This window comes from Alosa pseudoharengus, unplaced genomic scaffold (assembly GCF_046254945.1).
Source record: "Alosa pseudoharengus isolate Yale_2024_CS ecotype anadromous, Long Island Sound unplaced genomic scaffold, YU_APseudo_1.1 YU_APseudo_1.1_scf_5, whole genome shotgun sequence".
In the NCBI taxonomy this organism is placed as follows: Eukaryota; Metazoa; Chordata; class Actinopteri; order Clupeiformes; family Clupeidae; genus Alosa; species Alosa pseudoharengus.
The window spans coordinates 39,367,085-39,385,422 of NW_027468837.1; the positions used below are offsets into that span (position 1 = coordinate 39,367,085).

Sequence of the window (18,338 nt, forward strand, 5' to 3'; positions counted from 1 at the left end):
CGTCTCTGCGTTTGTTTGTTTGTTTCTTGTGTGTGTTTTGGTGATAACACCAGATTACAATTAATAGCCTGACCAAAAGTCTCTTTTACGTTGCGTTGCATCCAGCAGGTGGCGGAAAAGCTCTTTCATTCTTTCACAAAACTCTTATTTGAAATACCAGTGACATTGTCATCACATTTTCTCTTAAACTCATTAAGCTCATGGAGTACAGAAAGCAGGATAGTTTAAATGCCTACTTGATGAAAGCATAAATGATGTCCTATACACTGTTGTATAATGTATCTTTGAATATTAGTTGCTAACATGAGCAGGTCTACTAGATATTTGCCAACTCAGGGCCAAATCAGTCCAATTCCAGAACTAGGAACAGACTAGAGTCTAGAGATGGTTGAACTGTGTGAACAGTTTGTTTAATTTATTTTGCCTCTGCAGTGGCAAGCTGCTAGCTTTTACTGTTAAGAATGTGAAACCGGTCTCTCCTGTTTGTTCATTTGCACGTTCTCCTCACCGGTTGTGGCACCAATGGAGGCATGTTGCTGATCAAAGGCCTGAGCCTAGAGCATTACGAAGCTATTGTGCAGCACTATGTCATCTTGCTTGGACCCGTTCTCTATGGATGACAGGAATCCGCAGCTTTTGTCTGAAAGATTACAGCGGCACAGTCCAGGGACTGATGTCGCCAGCGCAGGGTCAACAATGGTTATCCCATTAGGCCTTTGAATTACAATAGCTCCCGCCTGCCAGGGTGCAAAACACAGGGGGAAGACTTCCTCAAAAGAGAGTGTTGTCCTTTGATCTCACAGCCAGATAGACTCTGATATGTATAAATGGCATATACTGTAGGTAATGAGATTATGTAGGCCTAGCTGAGGATTAGTTCTACAAAATGTCTTCACATTGCTGGTTGACTAAAGCCTCCATTCTGTGGTCATATACTTACGACCACCATTTCCCATACTTGCCTTGTCACAAGTACATTTCATCTCATGGGCTTTAGAGCCATCGGCCACACACAAATCATGTGTCACCCATCAGGGCATAAGAACACAGTGTCCTCTACACCTGTCCATTCCTTTATTAAACAACCCATGGGAGGACTTAGACACAGTCAGTAGGCTTTAGCACCCAAGGAGTCTTCATCTTAACTGGTTTTGAAATAGCTCAGTCCTTTTTAACTCTCTGGATATGATTGGTTCCCCCCTTGGGCTGACTGTGCACAGGCTGTGCCTAATGTAGTCCTGAAGATTTAGACTCTTACTGTGTATCACCTCTGACCCTTAGGAATCGACTATCCAGAGGGGAGTCCACCCACCCCAGCCCATTTGGGCTCAACAAGCATGAAGGCATGATGATGCATGTTAAGAATGACTAGAAGGTCTGCAACACATTCATCTTACATAACGGAAATGTGTTCTCTCCAGTCCTACTGTATTTCGCCAGGGCGTTTCTGCATATTACTGATTGCTGAGATTATTCATGTGCACTTCTGCATTGTCAAAGTGTTACCATATGCAAACGGTTGTTCACTCCAAAACCACCTCCTAATAAAGGAACACGAAGAGGTGCAATTTCTGAGTGAACCTTTGCCAGCATGGCTAAGTAGGGTAACGGTAATTGCCCATAAAGTCCAGACGAAATACAGAATAACGAACTGCGCGCTGATGCAGGTGGTCTAATCAGAAGTAAGGCAATTTGTCTAAATATGTCATAACATATTAGAGTTCATGCCATATTTATGCACGATCGTGACTTAAGACCATCTCTTATTAGTTGGATTAGTCGCTGTTGGGGGTGCTGAAAAAAACACACCATTGTGGTTATTAGCAGGACATCCGCCAGTCATTAGTGAGACTCATTTGTCGACGAGGCCTATCACGGTCTGCTAATGTGCACCTCCGTCGCAGCGCGCAGAGCCACATAGTTCAGTCTTCGAGACTGGGGATGAGCGAGCGCCGTGCGTAATACCACATCTCCAAAATCAGCGCAGCCGCTACGAGAGTGAGAAATCCACATGGCACAATGAGCAGCTGTAGAATTATTCCATCTGTTTAAATGGAAAAGGCTTGACAAACGTGTCATTCTACTGCAACCTTTTGGCGAAGTCCGAGTTAACTTTAACGCACTGCTTACATGTTCCACTTTGAAGTGTTTGCACTGGGGATACGCGTCGTCTCTGTGGCAAATTAAAAATAGCCCAAGGAATTTGTTTTCATTTGGGGCAATTGACGGAAACGCTAACCGCTGCAAGTCATGGATGCTTACTTGGCGCTAATATTTGCAACGTGCCTCGGCGGAGTATGGAGTTGTCAGCTTCCCCACGACTGGAGACCTCAAACCGAAGCGTGCAGAGCGGAGCTCGCCGAGATAATTGTCTTCGCAAAGGTCCTCGCCATCCACAAGGACTCGTACAGCCTTTACAACTATTTACCATGGCAGTACGACACGGATCTCTTCTTCTCTGCTGAAATCGAGTTACTTTGTGATCAAGCGTGGGGGAGCATGCTGGAGGTCCCGGCTGGTTCCAGGTTCAATGTCACTGGACTTGGTTACTTCCCCTGCTACTCTTACAGTGTCATCGAGAACAACTCCTATTACTTTTTTCTGAGGTAAGAGATTTTATTTAGTGATACCCATGCCACTAGGGAAATCATTTTCTCTCATATGCTTTAACTTTTTCAGAGGTATTTGAGTAATTCATTTGTCATCAAAGTTACATAATCTATAAAACATGCCCTGGAGCCTATGGCTCACACTCATAGTAAGGCAATAACCACAGCATCATCAGTTCTGTTGACATCCTAGCCTACAGCATCCTACACATTCTGTCACCGCCTGACAGCACAGTGCCCTTGACCACAGGTGCAGTGACTTCATCTCTCAGTTTCATAACTTTTAAAGCCGGTGTCTAACTTTTCAGAACTACACCTTTGCTGCAGAACTTTAAGTAGCTGTAAAAGAACCATCTGATGCAATCTATTAGTTCATATGATATACCAAAGATGGATATAAGTTTGATAAGTTTGAATGCTCCTGGGTGCTCCTTGTTGGTGCCCCCCCCCCCATCCCAATCCTCCCCCACCTTTCTTATGCAGCCCTTGTCACTTAATCTACTAAACCCCTCTTCTACTGCACTTTTTACCCCCCCGCCCCATTAATGCACAAATAGGCTGACACCAGACATAATTTCACTGCATTTCTTACTTCCAGTAACTATATGCATGTGACAATAAACTTCCTTGTATCCTTGTATCCTTGAATGTTTGACAGATTTAAAAGAGTTACAGTGGGGACTTTGTAGTGTTTCATAGACCATGCTATCTTTCATCACCTCGTCTTCTGAATGCATATACCTGTAATTATCAGTCTGCTCAAAGGCAACAGAGCCCGCTTTAAGTTTAAATATATGTTGAGATCCCATCTCTCTCCCTCACATCATTGTTCTGTCTCTCACACACACTCTGTCTCTCTCTCTCTCTCTCTCTCTTTCCTTCACCCCCCCCCCACACACAGACACAGGAAGAGAGAGAGAGAGAAAGAGACTAACACACACACACACACACACACACACATATTGTATCTCCACTGAGTCCCTGTTCAAGAGCAAGGCATACATTTACACAGACACACAGCTGGTTTAGGTTACTGGGTGAGTCCCAGTGCCAGACGTCTCTTAGGTTCTGTCCAAACATAGAACCTAATCCTTGCACCGGCCCTGCTCAGAAGGTCCTAATGAAGCCAGATCCAAACATAGAACCCAATCCTTGCACCGGCCCTGCTCAGAAGGTCCTAATGAAGCCAGATCCAAACATAGAACCTAATCCTTGCACCGGCCCTGCTCAGAAGGTCGTAATGAAGCCAGATCCAAACATAGAACCTAATCCTTGTACCGGCCCTGCTCAGACGGTCCTAATGAAGCCAGATCCAAATGCATGCTAATATGGCTATTGAAGTTGATACAATCTCCGGCAGTGGAAGGGCTTGCGTTTCATTGCCCGAGTGAAACTATGAAACACTAGTGCACATGAATAAGAGCTCTTGCTGTGTCCAACCATGCAGCTCTGGGGGGTCTGTCTCTGCTCTCGCATGGGACAGACCAGCTGTTGGCATCTGCATTCAGTCACAAGACAATTATTTAATTATTTTTTACATTAAAACAAGTGTGAGAAGTATACAGATGTATCTTATAAATAACACTACACTTCACAAGAGACAACATTAACATTTCATCAAGGTAATAGTATACACACCCCTGCATATATACACTTTTCTGTCATAAATGTCTCCCAAAAAGCTGTTTCTAACCACATAATTTATGTTTGATTGTTATACATGGCCATTAAGTTCTCTTTCAGTTTCAGTCTGATCTCATTCCCTTTGATTTTGTTTGATTTCTCTTCCATGTCATTCTGCCTCATAGAGACTTATTATTACAGTAAAACATTCTTTGTAATATCCAGTTGTGCTCTGCCATATGAGAAGTACTTCTTATATTTATTACAATGTCAGGGACCACATGGGAAATCTGCCCTAGAAAGACAAGGACAGTATTATTGTCCCTCTTAAAATAATACCTCATCAATAAGAATGATGGGATATAAGGCTGATAGTTTTTTCTGTCAAGGTTCATAATTGGATGACTTATGCAACACAAATTACACAAGTTATTTGAAGTTATTTGTTAGTGGTCCTAAAGGAGACCCTGATCTCCTCCTTCCTGGTTTGGAAATGTGAGTCATGGTTTTGGAGTTAAGGGTAACTTGATAGTTTGGTGGGACCATTCAGAAAGCACTCATCACCCAGAAGATAACCAGATGGTAATATTTATGACAAATGATGGCTGCTGGTGAAAGCCAGCACAATTCAACATGATTCAAATTGTTGTAGACATGCTCTCAGTGTCTCAGCGACCATAGCACGCCACTTCTCACACACACACACATGCACACACGCGCAGGCACGCACACATACAAACACACACACGCATGCAGACACACGCACACACACACACACACACACACACACAAGCATGCACACACGCACACAGACAGACACACACTTCATAAAGCCTGTGATGACACTAAAAGCTGCATAACAATAGAGTTCAAATCCTGTTCCCCGAAAAAGTATCCCATTTGTTTTGCTGTGTTGAGTTCAAATGAGGACTCCAAATGGCAGCCAGCCTCTGCTGAGAGAGTCATTGTGACAGGATGCCGCCACTGGATCAGTTTCACAATGGCCTGGAGCAGCAGTCCTCAGGAGTGACACACGGCTGTTTCCTGGACAGATACACCCGCTCATGGGCATCAATTTCCTCCACAGTCTCACTCAGCACCTGTCACAGGCGCTTACACGAGGTGCAACAGACCATGCAAGTCTAAAATGAAGCCTCAAATTTTACCCTGACTTGCTTCTCAGTTTGTTGTAATGTGTGCTTTTGTCGGATAGCCGAAAGCACTTGCATGGACATCGATTGCTTGATATGATTGCTTTCATTTGGAAATGGGTGAACGCAACCACCTACAGTGCAACTTGCACACAGTAGACCTGCCAGACACTGCTGGTGGCAAGGAAGTGGCAGCGAAAAAGCATCAAGCGCATTCCCTGCTGACATGATTACAGGGCGTGTAACTTTCCTGTCGCCCAAGGGCAGCCAACCTCAGAGAGCAGGAGTTCCCTCTCAGAGAGCAACTGCCACTCAGAGGACTGTCTGAGGTAAACCTGACTGACTGCGTTAGGGCCCTTATCCAGCCAACGCTGAGCAACAGCAGAGTAGACCACCCGTTCAAGGGAAACTAGACTTGCGCTGACATGCAAAGATGACGCTGTGTCCTCTTGCCTGATCATGATCGTTAGGGACCTGGTAAAGTTTGTGTGTGTGTGTGTAGGTTTTGTTTTGTTTTCTTGGTCTAGTTTTCCGTCACCACACAGATAACTCTGAAGCCACCCCCGTGAGTTCGTGTCAAGGTATTCCACCCCGAAAGCTCACCACAGTGAGCTGAGCTCCAGGGTGGTCCCTAAGCCAAGTAAAACATTGCTGCTGATTTTGGAGGAGGCTGATGTTATAAACAAGCAGGAGGAGGTGTGTGTGCATGCAGGAGGAGGTGTGTGTGCAAGCAGGAGGAGGTGTGTGTGCATGCCTAATTGTTTCAGCAGAGGCCCTGAGGATCCCTGCTGTCAGTCGGACTGCATTGTTCTGTACGAGTTGAAAGAGAGCTTGCCTGGACATCGCCCTGATGGGGCTAACTTTTCCTAGTGGTCTCCCACCACCATCCTAACCCCTTCCCTCACCCCTAGGGCGCCCGGGGCTCCGGTTACGGCCCCGAGAGTCTTGGTTTACAACCCTCCTTAAATATTAGGGGGCTCATTAACTCAAGAGCCAACGAGATAAACATAGAGATCGGGATACACAAAGAAGTTCCCTGTGACACATGAAAGCAAGCAAGGACCAGCTTTAGGTAAACAACCAGCTCGGGATTCACAAAGACGTTCCCTGTGACACATGAAAGCAAGCAAGGACCAGCTTTAGGTAAACAACCAGCTCGGGATTCACAAAGCACTTTACTGTGGTGCGGTGGTCATCCGAGAGGCTCTTAAATGCGGCCAGCCGGCCGGCGTCTAATCTGAGGACCGGTGTCATTAAGCTTTACGGTGCAGCCGGCCTCGGGGCCTCGTGCTCCAACTCGCTGCATTGTTCTCGTTGTCGCCCGCATGCGCCGCTGCTCCCCAGTCAGTTCTCCTGAGTCAGCAAGCAAGTGTTGAAAATGTTTCCACCGGAGTCTCTCTCTCTCTTTCTCCCATTTCCTGTGCAACGGCTCCAAGACCCCCCCCCCCCCCTCTCCACACAATCAATCACAGGAGGTAGAGCCCAGACAGGACACTGGGGGAGATTAACATGGAAAAATACGGCTGTTAGTGCCCCCACATGTTGTGGACGCGAGAGCTATAGGGGCCTAACATGCTGCGCCAGACTTGATCTGACTGACCTGCTCATGCGTTCGTCTCAAGGGGGACATTCATGTGTGGCGTTGACATAACTCAAGCACAGAGAAGGAGAAGATGTGCGTTTCGGATGAAGTCATGCTAGCTTCAGGTATTCATACGCATCTGCCTAAAACAGGAGACCCAAGAGAGAGTCTATCTGCGCATTAGTAAATCACAGCCGACAGAGGTGCTAGAGAGATGCATGACCATTGACTACTGTGCTTTGCTGTCATTTGTCTTGCTCTTATGGTTTTCCACTGCTGAACATGTCACTCTTGGTGAGTGTCCCAGCTGGGACACCCTCTGGATGCCTCCCCACAACCTCTTAAGTGCTTTGTGGGAACCATCTCAGCCTTGAGCCGAATGAGGCAGCTGGTTCCAGTTTTGCAGGACAAATCTCACCAGTCGGATGATCAAAAAAAAAAAGCAAGAAATAGGAGTAAAGCTGCATGGAAACATTAATTAAAGCAGTATGCTCTTGGCTAAACATGGCTTGATAGGGGCCTGGGGATTTCTCAGAATGAACATGAGCACTGAGGAACTACAGGGTCTACTTTGCAACCTTTCCTGGAAGCCATTATAGTCTTGCAAAACAGAATAATGCCTGTTCACCCAACTCCTATGCTGTCATGCATTCACTGGGCTGCTGCATGCTAACAAAAGCAGTGTTTTCCTTAAATACCAGTGGACCCAGTCATGCTCAGAGACCGAGAGAGAGAGAGAACAAGAGAGAGAGAGCATGAAAGCATATTTTGTTGAAACACTTCCTGTAAAAGTGTGAGAAACAATGCACCGGTAATGTCGGGTCCCCATCACCATCACCACTGTAAAGACCAGTGGCCTGCCCAAGATGAGACCCAGGGACAAGAGAAGAGTTCCTTTGGCTGCTGTTCCTCTGAGAAGAGTTCCTTTGGCTGCTGTTCCTCTGAGAAGAGTTCCTTTGCTGCTGTTCCTCTGAGAAGAGTTCCTTTGCTGCTGTTCCTCTGAGAAGAGTTCCTTTGCTGCTGTTCCTCTGAGAAGAGTTCCTTTGGCTGCTGTTCCTCTGAGAAGAGTTCCTTTGGCTGCTGTTCCTCTGAGAAGAGTTCCCACGATGTGACCTCATTAGTGTCTCGCTGCGCTATCTCCCTGCACAGCATGAAACAAAGAGGCTTTGGAATACCCTGATCCTTTCCAAATGTAACATGCAGTCACATCCCATTCAACTCCCAACTCCCACCCAACCCCATCTCTCTCTCTCACACACACACACTCTCTCTCTCTCACACACACACACACACACACACACTCTGCCTCTCTCTGTTTCACACTCTCTCTACCTCTTCTGTCTCTTTCTCCACACGCACACTGACCTCCCATTGCCTGTGCTTACATTCCAAAGCTGCTGTCTGTCAACATTATCAGTGGCCCCATGTTGTGCTGATATGTAAACCCACCCTGAGAACACCAAGCTGGCGTTTTTTTTATTTATAAAACATGTAAAACATACACATACGGACCTTATATAAACAAGTCACACAACAATGCATACTGTTTTACATGCACTCTGCTCTCGCTGTACGGTGATGGGCGACTGCCTCTTGTGCGTCTCGTTTTGCACATCATCGGATATCACTCACAGTTTCCACTCAGAATGGAAGCACGGGGGCCTTTTTCTTTCCCTCTTTGAGCTAGGCCCTTTGGCATCACCGTGAACAGACACATGGGCTTGTGTGACACGGGGAGAATCACGAGGGAGTGTTTGATGTTCCTCATAGGAGAGAAGACATCAGATCCAGATGAGCGTGCAGCTCCAACGGCCATGCGTTGTCCACAGGCTGCTCAATAGCTCTATAGCACCCCATAGATAGATGGGATCCAGGTGGAGAACTTCCCCTACAGGAGACTATTCATACCACAACGCTTTCTATGGACAGGGCTCTTTCCCCATTACTTCCCTTTATTGACTGTGTCAAGAGTTATGGCTGCTCCTCAGTGAAGGTTTTTTATGTCTGATTAATTGTTTGATTGCGGCTGCAATAACAAGCGTTTATCAGACGAGGGGAGTAATTTGTTTGAGGCCGAGCTAATTTCCTTCCTTCCACTTTCGACGCGGCTCCGAGTGTGATCTCACCCTCCCTCCGGCCCACTTGTCAGGTACAGACCTGAGCAATCTGCGTGTAGAACAACACCGATTTCCCCTCTCTGTCCGTCTGAGCCGGTCCACATGCACAGGATGATTGCGGCAAAAACAGCGGCTGGCTATTAGGAGTACAGTTCCCTGTCATCAGCCGAGCGCAAACAAGAGCTATGGGCTTCTTTTTTTTTGGGGGGGGGGGGGGGGCTCCGGGCTCCGGGGCCTGGGGCTTCTCCTGGAGCTGAAACTGCAGCTGGCGGCCGGCCAAAGCCCACAGCGGAGAGAGAAAGGAGCAGAAACCTTTAACGAGAGGCGAACGAAATGAGCTTTCATTTCCCTCCTTTGTGCCAGCGTAACCATGGTTTTTGCATTAATATTTCTGTTGCCACCCCCAAAACTTTGATAACAGACTTCCCCTCGTTTCCGTCTCCCACCGGGAGCTCCGTGCGAGAAACAGACAAAGAGAGAGAGAGAGAGAGAGAGAAATAATAGGAGAGAGACAGTGAGAAGAGTGACAGAGCAAGAGGTAGAGTGAGAGAGCAAGAGGTAGTGTGAGAGGGCAAGACAGAGAGAGAGAGAGCAAGAGGTAGAGTGAGAGGGCAAGACAGAGAGAGAGAGGGCAAGACAGAGAGAGAGAGGGCAAGACAGAGAGAGAGAGCAAGAGGTAGAGTGAGAGGGCAAGACAGAGAGAGAGAGAGCAAGAGGTAGAGTGAGAGGGCAAGACAGAGAGAGAGGGCAAGACAGAGAGAAAGAGGGCAAGACAGAGAGAAAGAGGGCAAGACAGAGTGAGAGGGCAAGACAGAGAGAGAGAGCAAGAGGTAGAATGAGAGGGCAAGACAGAGAGAGAGAGAGCAAGAGGTAGAGTGAGAGGGCAAGACAGAGAGAGAGAGGGCAAGACAGAGAGAGAGAGCAAGAGGTAGAGTGAGAGGGCAAGACAGAGAGAGAGAGGGCAAGACAGAGAGAGAGAGCAAGAGGTAGAGAGAGAGGGCAAGACAGAGAGAGAGAGGGCAAGACAGAGAGAGAGAGGGCAAGACAGAGAGAGAGAGGCCTGAGAATCAGAAGCCTGCAGCCACAGAAACCTGGCAGGGGCTGCGATTCACACACCAGTGCAGAGATTTATTAACTGAGAGCACAGTCTCTCACAAACAAATGTAGGCTACACACATACATAGAGAGAAAGAGAGAGGTTAGGGAGGGAGACTTAGCATCGAAGGTTAAAGACTCCAGTGAGTTTTAAGTTTGCAGTTCCTATAACGTTGTCTACAGGGACCACTGGCAAAGAACAAGGAAGGCCACAGGTCAGATTGATCTTGGATGGAGTTGAACTAGGGGAAATGGTGCACAGGGTTGTCCACAGGGTGCTTTTCCTTGACAGAACATTTTCTTCCTTTAGCTACTGAACCAGCCAAAGGCCTGTCAGATTGTTCTCTGATCTACAGAAATGCAGAAAAGTGATGTCGTTTGTTCTGTCGGTGTTTTAACTTACCATGTTCCCCCTCAAAGCATTTCTTCAAAGGTGATTTTGAAGGCCACACGGAAGAGAAGTTATAGTCATGCCACTAGTGATGTCTACCGCATAAGAATGATGTTTAGATTTATGATCTCCAATTAAGTCTCTGCAGTGAGTGCCAACCTTTATTGATTTGTCAAATTCCTGAACAGAGAACATATTTGAAGATTATTTGACAGCTCATGATTCTCTGTGGTGTGCAGCTTGTTCTAACAGTGAGTTGCCCTAAGGCTGTTCTGTGAGTCCTCTGTGAAATGCTAATGCCTTTCCATTTTGCCTGCAGTTGTTTGTAACTCCAAAGTGTCTTGTTGTTCCTTTCAGGATGGATGAGAACTACAGCATCATCCCCCACGGCGTCAACTTCCAGGACCCCATTTTTCCGGACACGGCTGAGAACCACCGCATGTTCGCCAGCCTCTTCCAGTTCGCCAACTGCACCGTCGGCACCCAGGTGCACCAGTACACACCTGAGTGGGAGGCCCAGGAGGACAGCAGGGTAAGCAACGTGCTCTCATGCCCCTCAACACCACTGTCCACACCTGGGAGAGATGACCACACCACTAGCCTTAGGTAGCCTTATAGCCACATAGCTAGCCTTTGGTAGCCTTATAGCCACATAACTAACCTTAGGTAGCTTTATAGCCACATAGCTAGCCTTTGGTAGCCTTATAGCCACATAGCTAGCCTTTGGTCAGATTACAAGAACTCGGACTATATCCAGAAATGAACATGTGCATGGCAAGTGTGGGGAATAGAGACATGACAGGTGGGGCGCCATGAACAGGAGAAAACTTGTATTTTTGTGCCTATCTTTATTAATGCATTTCTTTTTCAATCATACATTGAAAACAAAACAGCCATAATATTCTATCATTACCATTTTGCTGGGGTGATGGTATCAGGTGGAGCTTGAAAATTCCCCACTTCCAAAGTGGGGAATGATGGAAAAAGTTTGAGAACCACTGCTCTAGGTGAAACCATTTTGTTCACTTTCTATCATGGAACATGTACACAATAGGTCCATTTAGAGATAAGTGTTGAAACAGCTTGCTGCATCCTTGTTGCTCCCTAGCCTTCAGTGAAGTATCCCCTGCCAATAGCTTGTCCTTGCTGTTCTCTTCAATGACTAGCAAGCTGGATTGACCCCTTCCTTTCATGCCAGAGTGCGTTTGGAGTGATTCAGAGTTCACATGAACGAGAGCTTCTCTCCATTGAGGATGAGTCATGAGTACTTTCTCCATCGCAGAGAGTAAAAATTAGGTCAATTTAATAAACATCAAAGAAACTTCAAAGAACTGAACTCCTGGCTTCAGACCTCTAATTGTGGAGATGGTAAAGGCAGAGGTTCTTGTGGTTTGGTGGAGCACAGTTTATAGCCTTCAGTTAGACGTCCATACTGACATCTTCTGAATAAGGTGAAGTAGGCTACAGAGAGAAGCTTACACTATTTTTAATGGTCCTTTGGTGTCTAGGAGAATGCTTTGTGACGAGACCTCCGATCCTGAGGATAAACACAGCTCCATTTCACTGAGCTGTCGCTGCTCTTTCATGTGCGTGGCAGGCCAGTTGGCTCGGGAGGACGGAGAGGAAAGTTTCTGTCGGCTGTGAGAAAGGGAACGTGTGCTCTGCTCGCCGGATTCCTGTGTTCTTGATTGAGTACACTTAATGGAGTGCAGTACCGGAGGACTCAAAGCTGTCATTCTCAGGGTCTGCTTCTCGCTGCTGTTGTTGTGGCAGATGCGAAGGTTTTAGAGTAATCCCTGTGTTGTAATTGGCAGTGTTGTGACTGCACTCAGCAGATTTTAATTAGTGGCCAGATGTGAGATGGGGACGTGTGCGTCCGGTCTGGGCCCCTCATCAGACAACTGGGTTTTATTTTGTGTTTTGTTGTGTGTTATTGTTCGAGATGTATTCGCAAGCGAACAAATGAAACTAGAAAATAGATGGGAAAATAACAATGGAACTGTACAGTACGATTCTAGGAGAATCCACACCCACACACACAAATTATACCTCATCTAATGCAGGGGTTATGCATGCAGTTTGTGGGCATTTCAAAATAACTTAAGCATGGTTCCTATCATTGTGTCTGAGTTAAACACTGCAACATCATCGTAGACTACATTATGGAATCAAGCTGTGTGCTTTTATTGAAATTAATAAATCATTGCGGATCAAGCCTGCGTTCCTTTTTCTGACCTTGTAATTTATGTCAGCGGCTGGTTTCAATCCCAGGCAAACTGCACATGCAAGGGTTCTGTCACACTAATGGAATACGAATGGCATACATTTACATAAATGACCATGTTTCAGCTCAAATCTGTAATCAGCAGGAATGGCAAGACAGTGCAGACGTCATTCCAATGGCTGAACTCATAGCAGGGCTCAGCTGCGCCCAGGGCCAAGTGCAATAGATGGAAAGCTGGGGAGCTCTCAGTGCTGCTGGCCTTGTCTGTGCATTAGGAGGCAGACTGTGCACAGGCAGTGCTAAGCAAGCAGGCAGACCAGACAGGCGGCATGTGAGATTTATGTGTTTGGTGCTAATTGGAGACTTCTGCTGAATCGGCTTAGACTCACAGAGGATGCACAAGCAAACACCAAATAGTGCAGTGACATGATTTCCCTCACAGCTACTTAGAAGTTAGAACTGCAGTGGGTCTATATAAAATTCTATATAATGGGTAATTTATCCAATTCTGTTCTGCTCAATATCCACCAGACATCTGGAAGAGAAAATGAGGGGGGCGGGGAATACAGGCTATCCAGAAATAAATGTTAATTGGTTTTAATCTAGTAAGAGGATGTTAACGGTATAATGTTCCCTTCGGCAGCCTGATATTTACCAAATGAAATGATCCAACCCCAACATGTTTTCATCAGCTTTTGTCTGGATGTGTTATCTCCCAACTGAAATCAGATCACTAAACAGGCAGACCAGCCCATGGCCCTGTCAGTGGCTGGCCAGGTGGCCATGTGGATGCAGATGAATAGATCTGACGCAAGGGCACCAACTCCTACCACGGCCCATTAACCCAAAGAATTCCTACACAAAAGCTGGAGTGTCGAGCTCCACGCAGCCTTGTCCAAATCAATCACATGTATACAGGAGATGGAGAGATTCCGTCACAGGGGGTGGTGAGGGCCTTTGAAATGAAATACCTCCTCCTCCATTCACAAACAGGATCTCGCTGCTCATCTCTTTGCTAAATGAGCGCATGTGTTGTTTTAGCCTCCTAATCTACCTCATCTCAAACATACAAACGTACAGTAAGTGGAAGAATGCAGTGTCAGAAAGCCATGTAAGATGGCATGATGTTAGCATTTCTCCGTCTCCTCATGATTGTGTCAGATGTTTGTGTTCTTATATCTCTGTCACACAGTTGGCAGAAGGAACTTAGACGGAAGCATTGAAAGCTTGGTCTGGAATAGGCAGACGCGGGGGGATCATCTGGGGGTGATTTTAAAGCCAGATCCAGGCTTCACTTAGGAAGAACACATGCCAGGATGTTCTCTGCATGGATCCAAGCATGGAGCAGCATGAACTAAGTCACCAACCGTGCCGCTTGGGGAAGGGAAGGAGACCTGCTTTTAACAGTATCTCTCGTATCAACTTTAATTTCCCTAAGATCAGCAGGCTGCTCTTCTGAATGTAAAACCACTGCTTCAGTGTCTCCAAAAATGTCTAAATCGGATGCATCTTCTGGGTCCATGATGCCTATGCCTCAGGCCACAGGCATGCATGTTAGCAGCCGGGATGAGAGAAAAAATGAAACATTTTACTTGCAGCCCACTCAAAAGAAGTCCTAAAATCTGCAGAAAAATATGGCCTTTTCTCTTCCCAAACAAACAAGGAACATTCCCCTCATTAGTCTTCAGTCCATCCAGTCATGGCTCAGATCCTTTAGGGTTATTATTAGGGTTAAGACTTAGCATTCTTTCAGGAAATGACCACTGTTTATTACATTGAACCACGAAAACCATTTGAATGTGAGACCTCAATTGGCCTTTGCTACTCTGTTCTCACTGGACGATTCTCTTTACTTTGGGGATCAGGTTGCAGCTCTTCGTCGCAGGGCAACACCTGACCTTACCATAAATGAGTTTGCTAGACACTTAAGAGGAAACATATGAAGAGTATTCACCCACCAAAACATAGTGGATTGAATTTCAAAAGGTTAGCATGTGATTGCTGACGTGAGAGAGCTAAGATCACTGCATCAAGACTTTGAGAAGTGAAGTGAATCTCATCCATCTCAGCCAAAAATAGTGCAATAAATTTGCTATAAAAATAAAATACAATACAATGGAATAAACTTAATATAGGCTCATAAGTTCTTGATACTTCAGAAAAAATGGGCAGTGTTTCTTTTAAAATGCAGACATCTGGTTTGATTTAGCATTTTAAAAAATGAATGACTTTTTATTTGGCTTGTTTTATGAATTGTGCTTAACACCCTTTTGAGAGATAGCTGGCTGCCTCACTGCTTCTGTGTCTGCTCACTCTACGACTTCTTTGGTCCCTTTCAGCTCCTCTGCTCCACGGTCCAGAAGGCGCTCTTCGAGGAGGAGGAGCGGGTCAAGACGCTCTCGCAGAAGGTTAAGGTCCTGGAGAAGGCCAACAACCATCTGAGGGACAAGGTGAAGAACATGAAACGCCTCCTGCGGCAGGCCAAGCGCGAGACCAAGGACCAGACGCTCCTGATCAAACAGCTGCACGAGGAGTCTCCGCACCCGCAGCAGGAGACCAACCAGGACCAGAAGCCCTCCCTCAAGATGATCCCCAAGAAGATGAAGAGCTAAGCAGCTGCCCCTGCGCCACAGCACACCCCTCAGCACTGGGCTTTCCCGTCTGTACATACACAACATAGGAGTCAGCAAACCAGTCATAGGATGAACATGCTGATTAGCAGAAGTGATGAGTAGTGTTTTTTAAAAAGTTCTCAGATTTCACTGATAAACAGAATTCTATAAGGATGCATAATACAATCCATCGGAAACCACACAGGTTACAGTGCAGTACTACCCAGTGAGCCTCACAAGTTATTTTAGGAAATTCCACACTGTATGTAGTTGCAGCAGTACATAGACATAAACATACAGATACATAAACATAAAATATGTACAGTACATAACGTTTGTACAGTTCACAGTGCAGTACATTTTACGAGCACTAACCCTACTGCATATCTTCACAATATGAAGCACATAAGATACACTATGAAAATCCATGATCTGACCAATCTCACCGCACAGACGCAATGTTAATGTCTTTGTGAAACGCAGGAGACGTAAAGCGAGGGTGACTGCTCAGATTACGTGTTTCTTGATCTCAGTTGAAAATGAGTCTCAAGCTCGCGCTTCACCAGAGATACACACTGGTAACCTAATTCCTTTTCTATTATATAAGAAAGAGCATGCTGGGAACCTGGTCGAGATCCAGGCCCTGATTTTACCTTACCCAACCCCCTGCGGTTAGGAGCGGCCTATCAGGCCTTCTGGCCAGGCCTGGCCACCCTCCTGGGTTGGCTGTAATGAGCTGGACTTGTTGGCCCTGTGTTGACAGGCCATTGCTTCCGCACATTGCATCAGTGCTTCCTGGGGCCCTGATCTGGCATACCTGCTCCTGTTGACATGGTTTCCCAGCATGCATCTGGTGCTTTTACCCAGCCAGGTGCCATTCTGGACACAGCAGGTGACATTCCCGTAAACCTGTGGGTTTGCAGGGTACCATGTAATGCCTCTGTTGCACAAAATGCACATGCTATGCCAAGACAGTAGCATTTCTTAACATTTAAATGTTCAGAGATTGAATGGGTCTTTTTTAATTTAGACCGTGTGCCGAAAAATATATGAAACGGCAGTTCAAACCAAGACAAATATTCATTCCAATTCAAAGAGGTCATCCATGGCTTTAGTTTTCATTAGTTTTGTGAAGGGAGAAATCTCCCTGGTTGGCCTGCATTTATATTGGGTATTTCATTTACAGCATAGTACTTACTGGATTCTATTTACTGAGAGTTACTTTTTTTGAAATAAGCTCCCAACATGCATTATCTGATTCCAAAATTGTGTGGGCTGGTGTTTTTTGTCATACTTTACTGAGTTAAAATTGTGTTTATTTGAGAATAGGGTGCTGAGCACTCACAAAATGCAACCACTACTCAATGAGGCGTGTTATGTTATTCCAACATGTTCCAACATTGAGGCCATTTCTCCTCTCAATAGAATGTATTGCATTTGGCTTTTATATGTAAAGTATCACACATACAGTATGTTTTTGTATCCTCATATATAGTCTTATGTATGGTAATACCGTTTTGAATAAATTACTTTGTAACTAGTTGTATGAACATTCATTGTCTTTTCTGTTCACTGCTTTGATGATTACATATAAAACTTCAAGACACTAAAACTAAATTGGCAGATATATATAAATACACCATACATTGAAAACTTTAGCTAAGTTTGTTTATTGTTTTATGTATAGTTTCTTTTCGTAAATATATTTTGAATCTCCACTTCTTCATATGTATGAATGAATGGGCGTTGTTCCCAACCCTAGGTCTGTTATGCCAAAATACCTTCACTCCCTTCTGGATGATGTTTTGATTAACCTCCGGGGCAAATTTGCTCATTTTTACAGCATCTCCTGTGCCTTCGGCTTTCATAAAAGCGCCTCTCTGAGGAGACGCGTGTTTATCCTGCAGTCGTAATCACATTCGATCATTGTCCATCCTCCGCCCTCTGCTTCGTCTGGCTTTTTTGGACGCTGACAACAGGCTCAAACAGCCCTCCCGAGGAGCGGTTCGGATGGATCACGGCCACAAAGAGAAAATAAAACATGTCCCCCAGATTACCACCCATTTTTTCCCGAGCTCCGGGGGACAGAGTGATGGGAGATAGGATCAGATGTGCTTCCTGCGTCAGCCAACATGATTTCACCAGAGACCAGATGAGATGAGAGATTGGTTCCATGTCACTTACAAGAAAGCTTGGGAAACTCACTTCCAAGCTCCATTCTTTCTCTCCAAAATGGAGAACTTGAAAAGGGAGAACTTAACTACTGTGCTTATAAATCTGTGTGGTTGGCTCCATTCATACATTCTCTGAAATGTGCAGGTCCAAGTTGCAGTCTGCACAGCCACTCATCAAGCCACTTCTTACATATTTTTTCCTTATTGATGAGGGTGAGAGATTGCTTTGGCGTTCAGGACGACTGAGTATGGTCGTGCCGTGTGGTGCAGAGCCAGCCAGTCATTTTTGTGCGAGAGAAAAAGATTAAAAATAGTTCCCTCAGATTGTGACCTCCCGTAACGGTGTTCTGTACAAAGCTGGCTATACGCTCCAATTGTATTTTTCAAATCTGGAATTCTCTTGGCAGACAGAACCCTATAACATTTTTCAACACTGTTTCCAGGGGAGAATAGAACTCAATCTATTCCATATGGCTCGTGTGTCTCTGCCCATAGAAAGAGAAGGGGACATGGGAAAAAATTAAACTTTAAATTATCTTTTTAAGACACCGTTTACAATGTGTTCCTGATCAAGTAAAAGCAGTGATATCACAGCAGCTATATAAGATTGTTAAGTGCTACGGACATTTATGGCTTTGCTCCATATATTACTCCATACCTTATTTTTTTGGTGTGTGTTAGGGAGGGGGGCGGTCTGGCTTGACCTCCAATTGGGGGACAGCTATAGAATACTTCTTCACCCCGCAGTCCACAAAAAAAT

General features: G+C 45.6%; 1 protein-coding gene across 1 annotated transcript; it reads left to right on the plus strand.

Annotated features, from left to right (window-relative positions):
• Positions 1 to 1,870: 1,870 nt before the first annotated feature.
• On the plus strand, positions 1,871 to 16,948 carry ccdc3b (coiled-coil domain containing 3b). Its single transcript, XM_076267461.1, has 3 exons — positions 1,871 to 2,606; positions 10,926 to 11,100; positions 15,132 to 16,948. The coding sequence occupies exons 1-3, from the start codon at positions 2,251 to 2,253 to the stop codon at positions 15,402 to 15,404; spliced, it is 804 nt and encodes a 267-aa protein (XP_076123576.1). The 5' UTR covers positions 1,871 to 2,250; the 3' UTR covers positions 15,405 to 16,948.
• Positions 16,949 to 18,338: the final 1,390 nt, after the last annotated feature.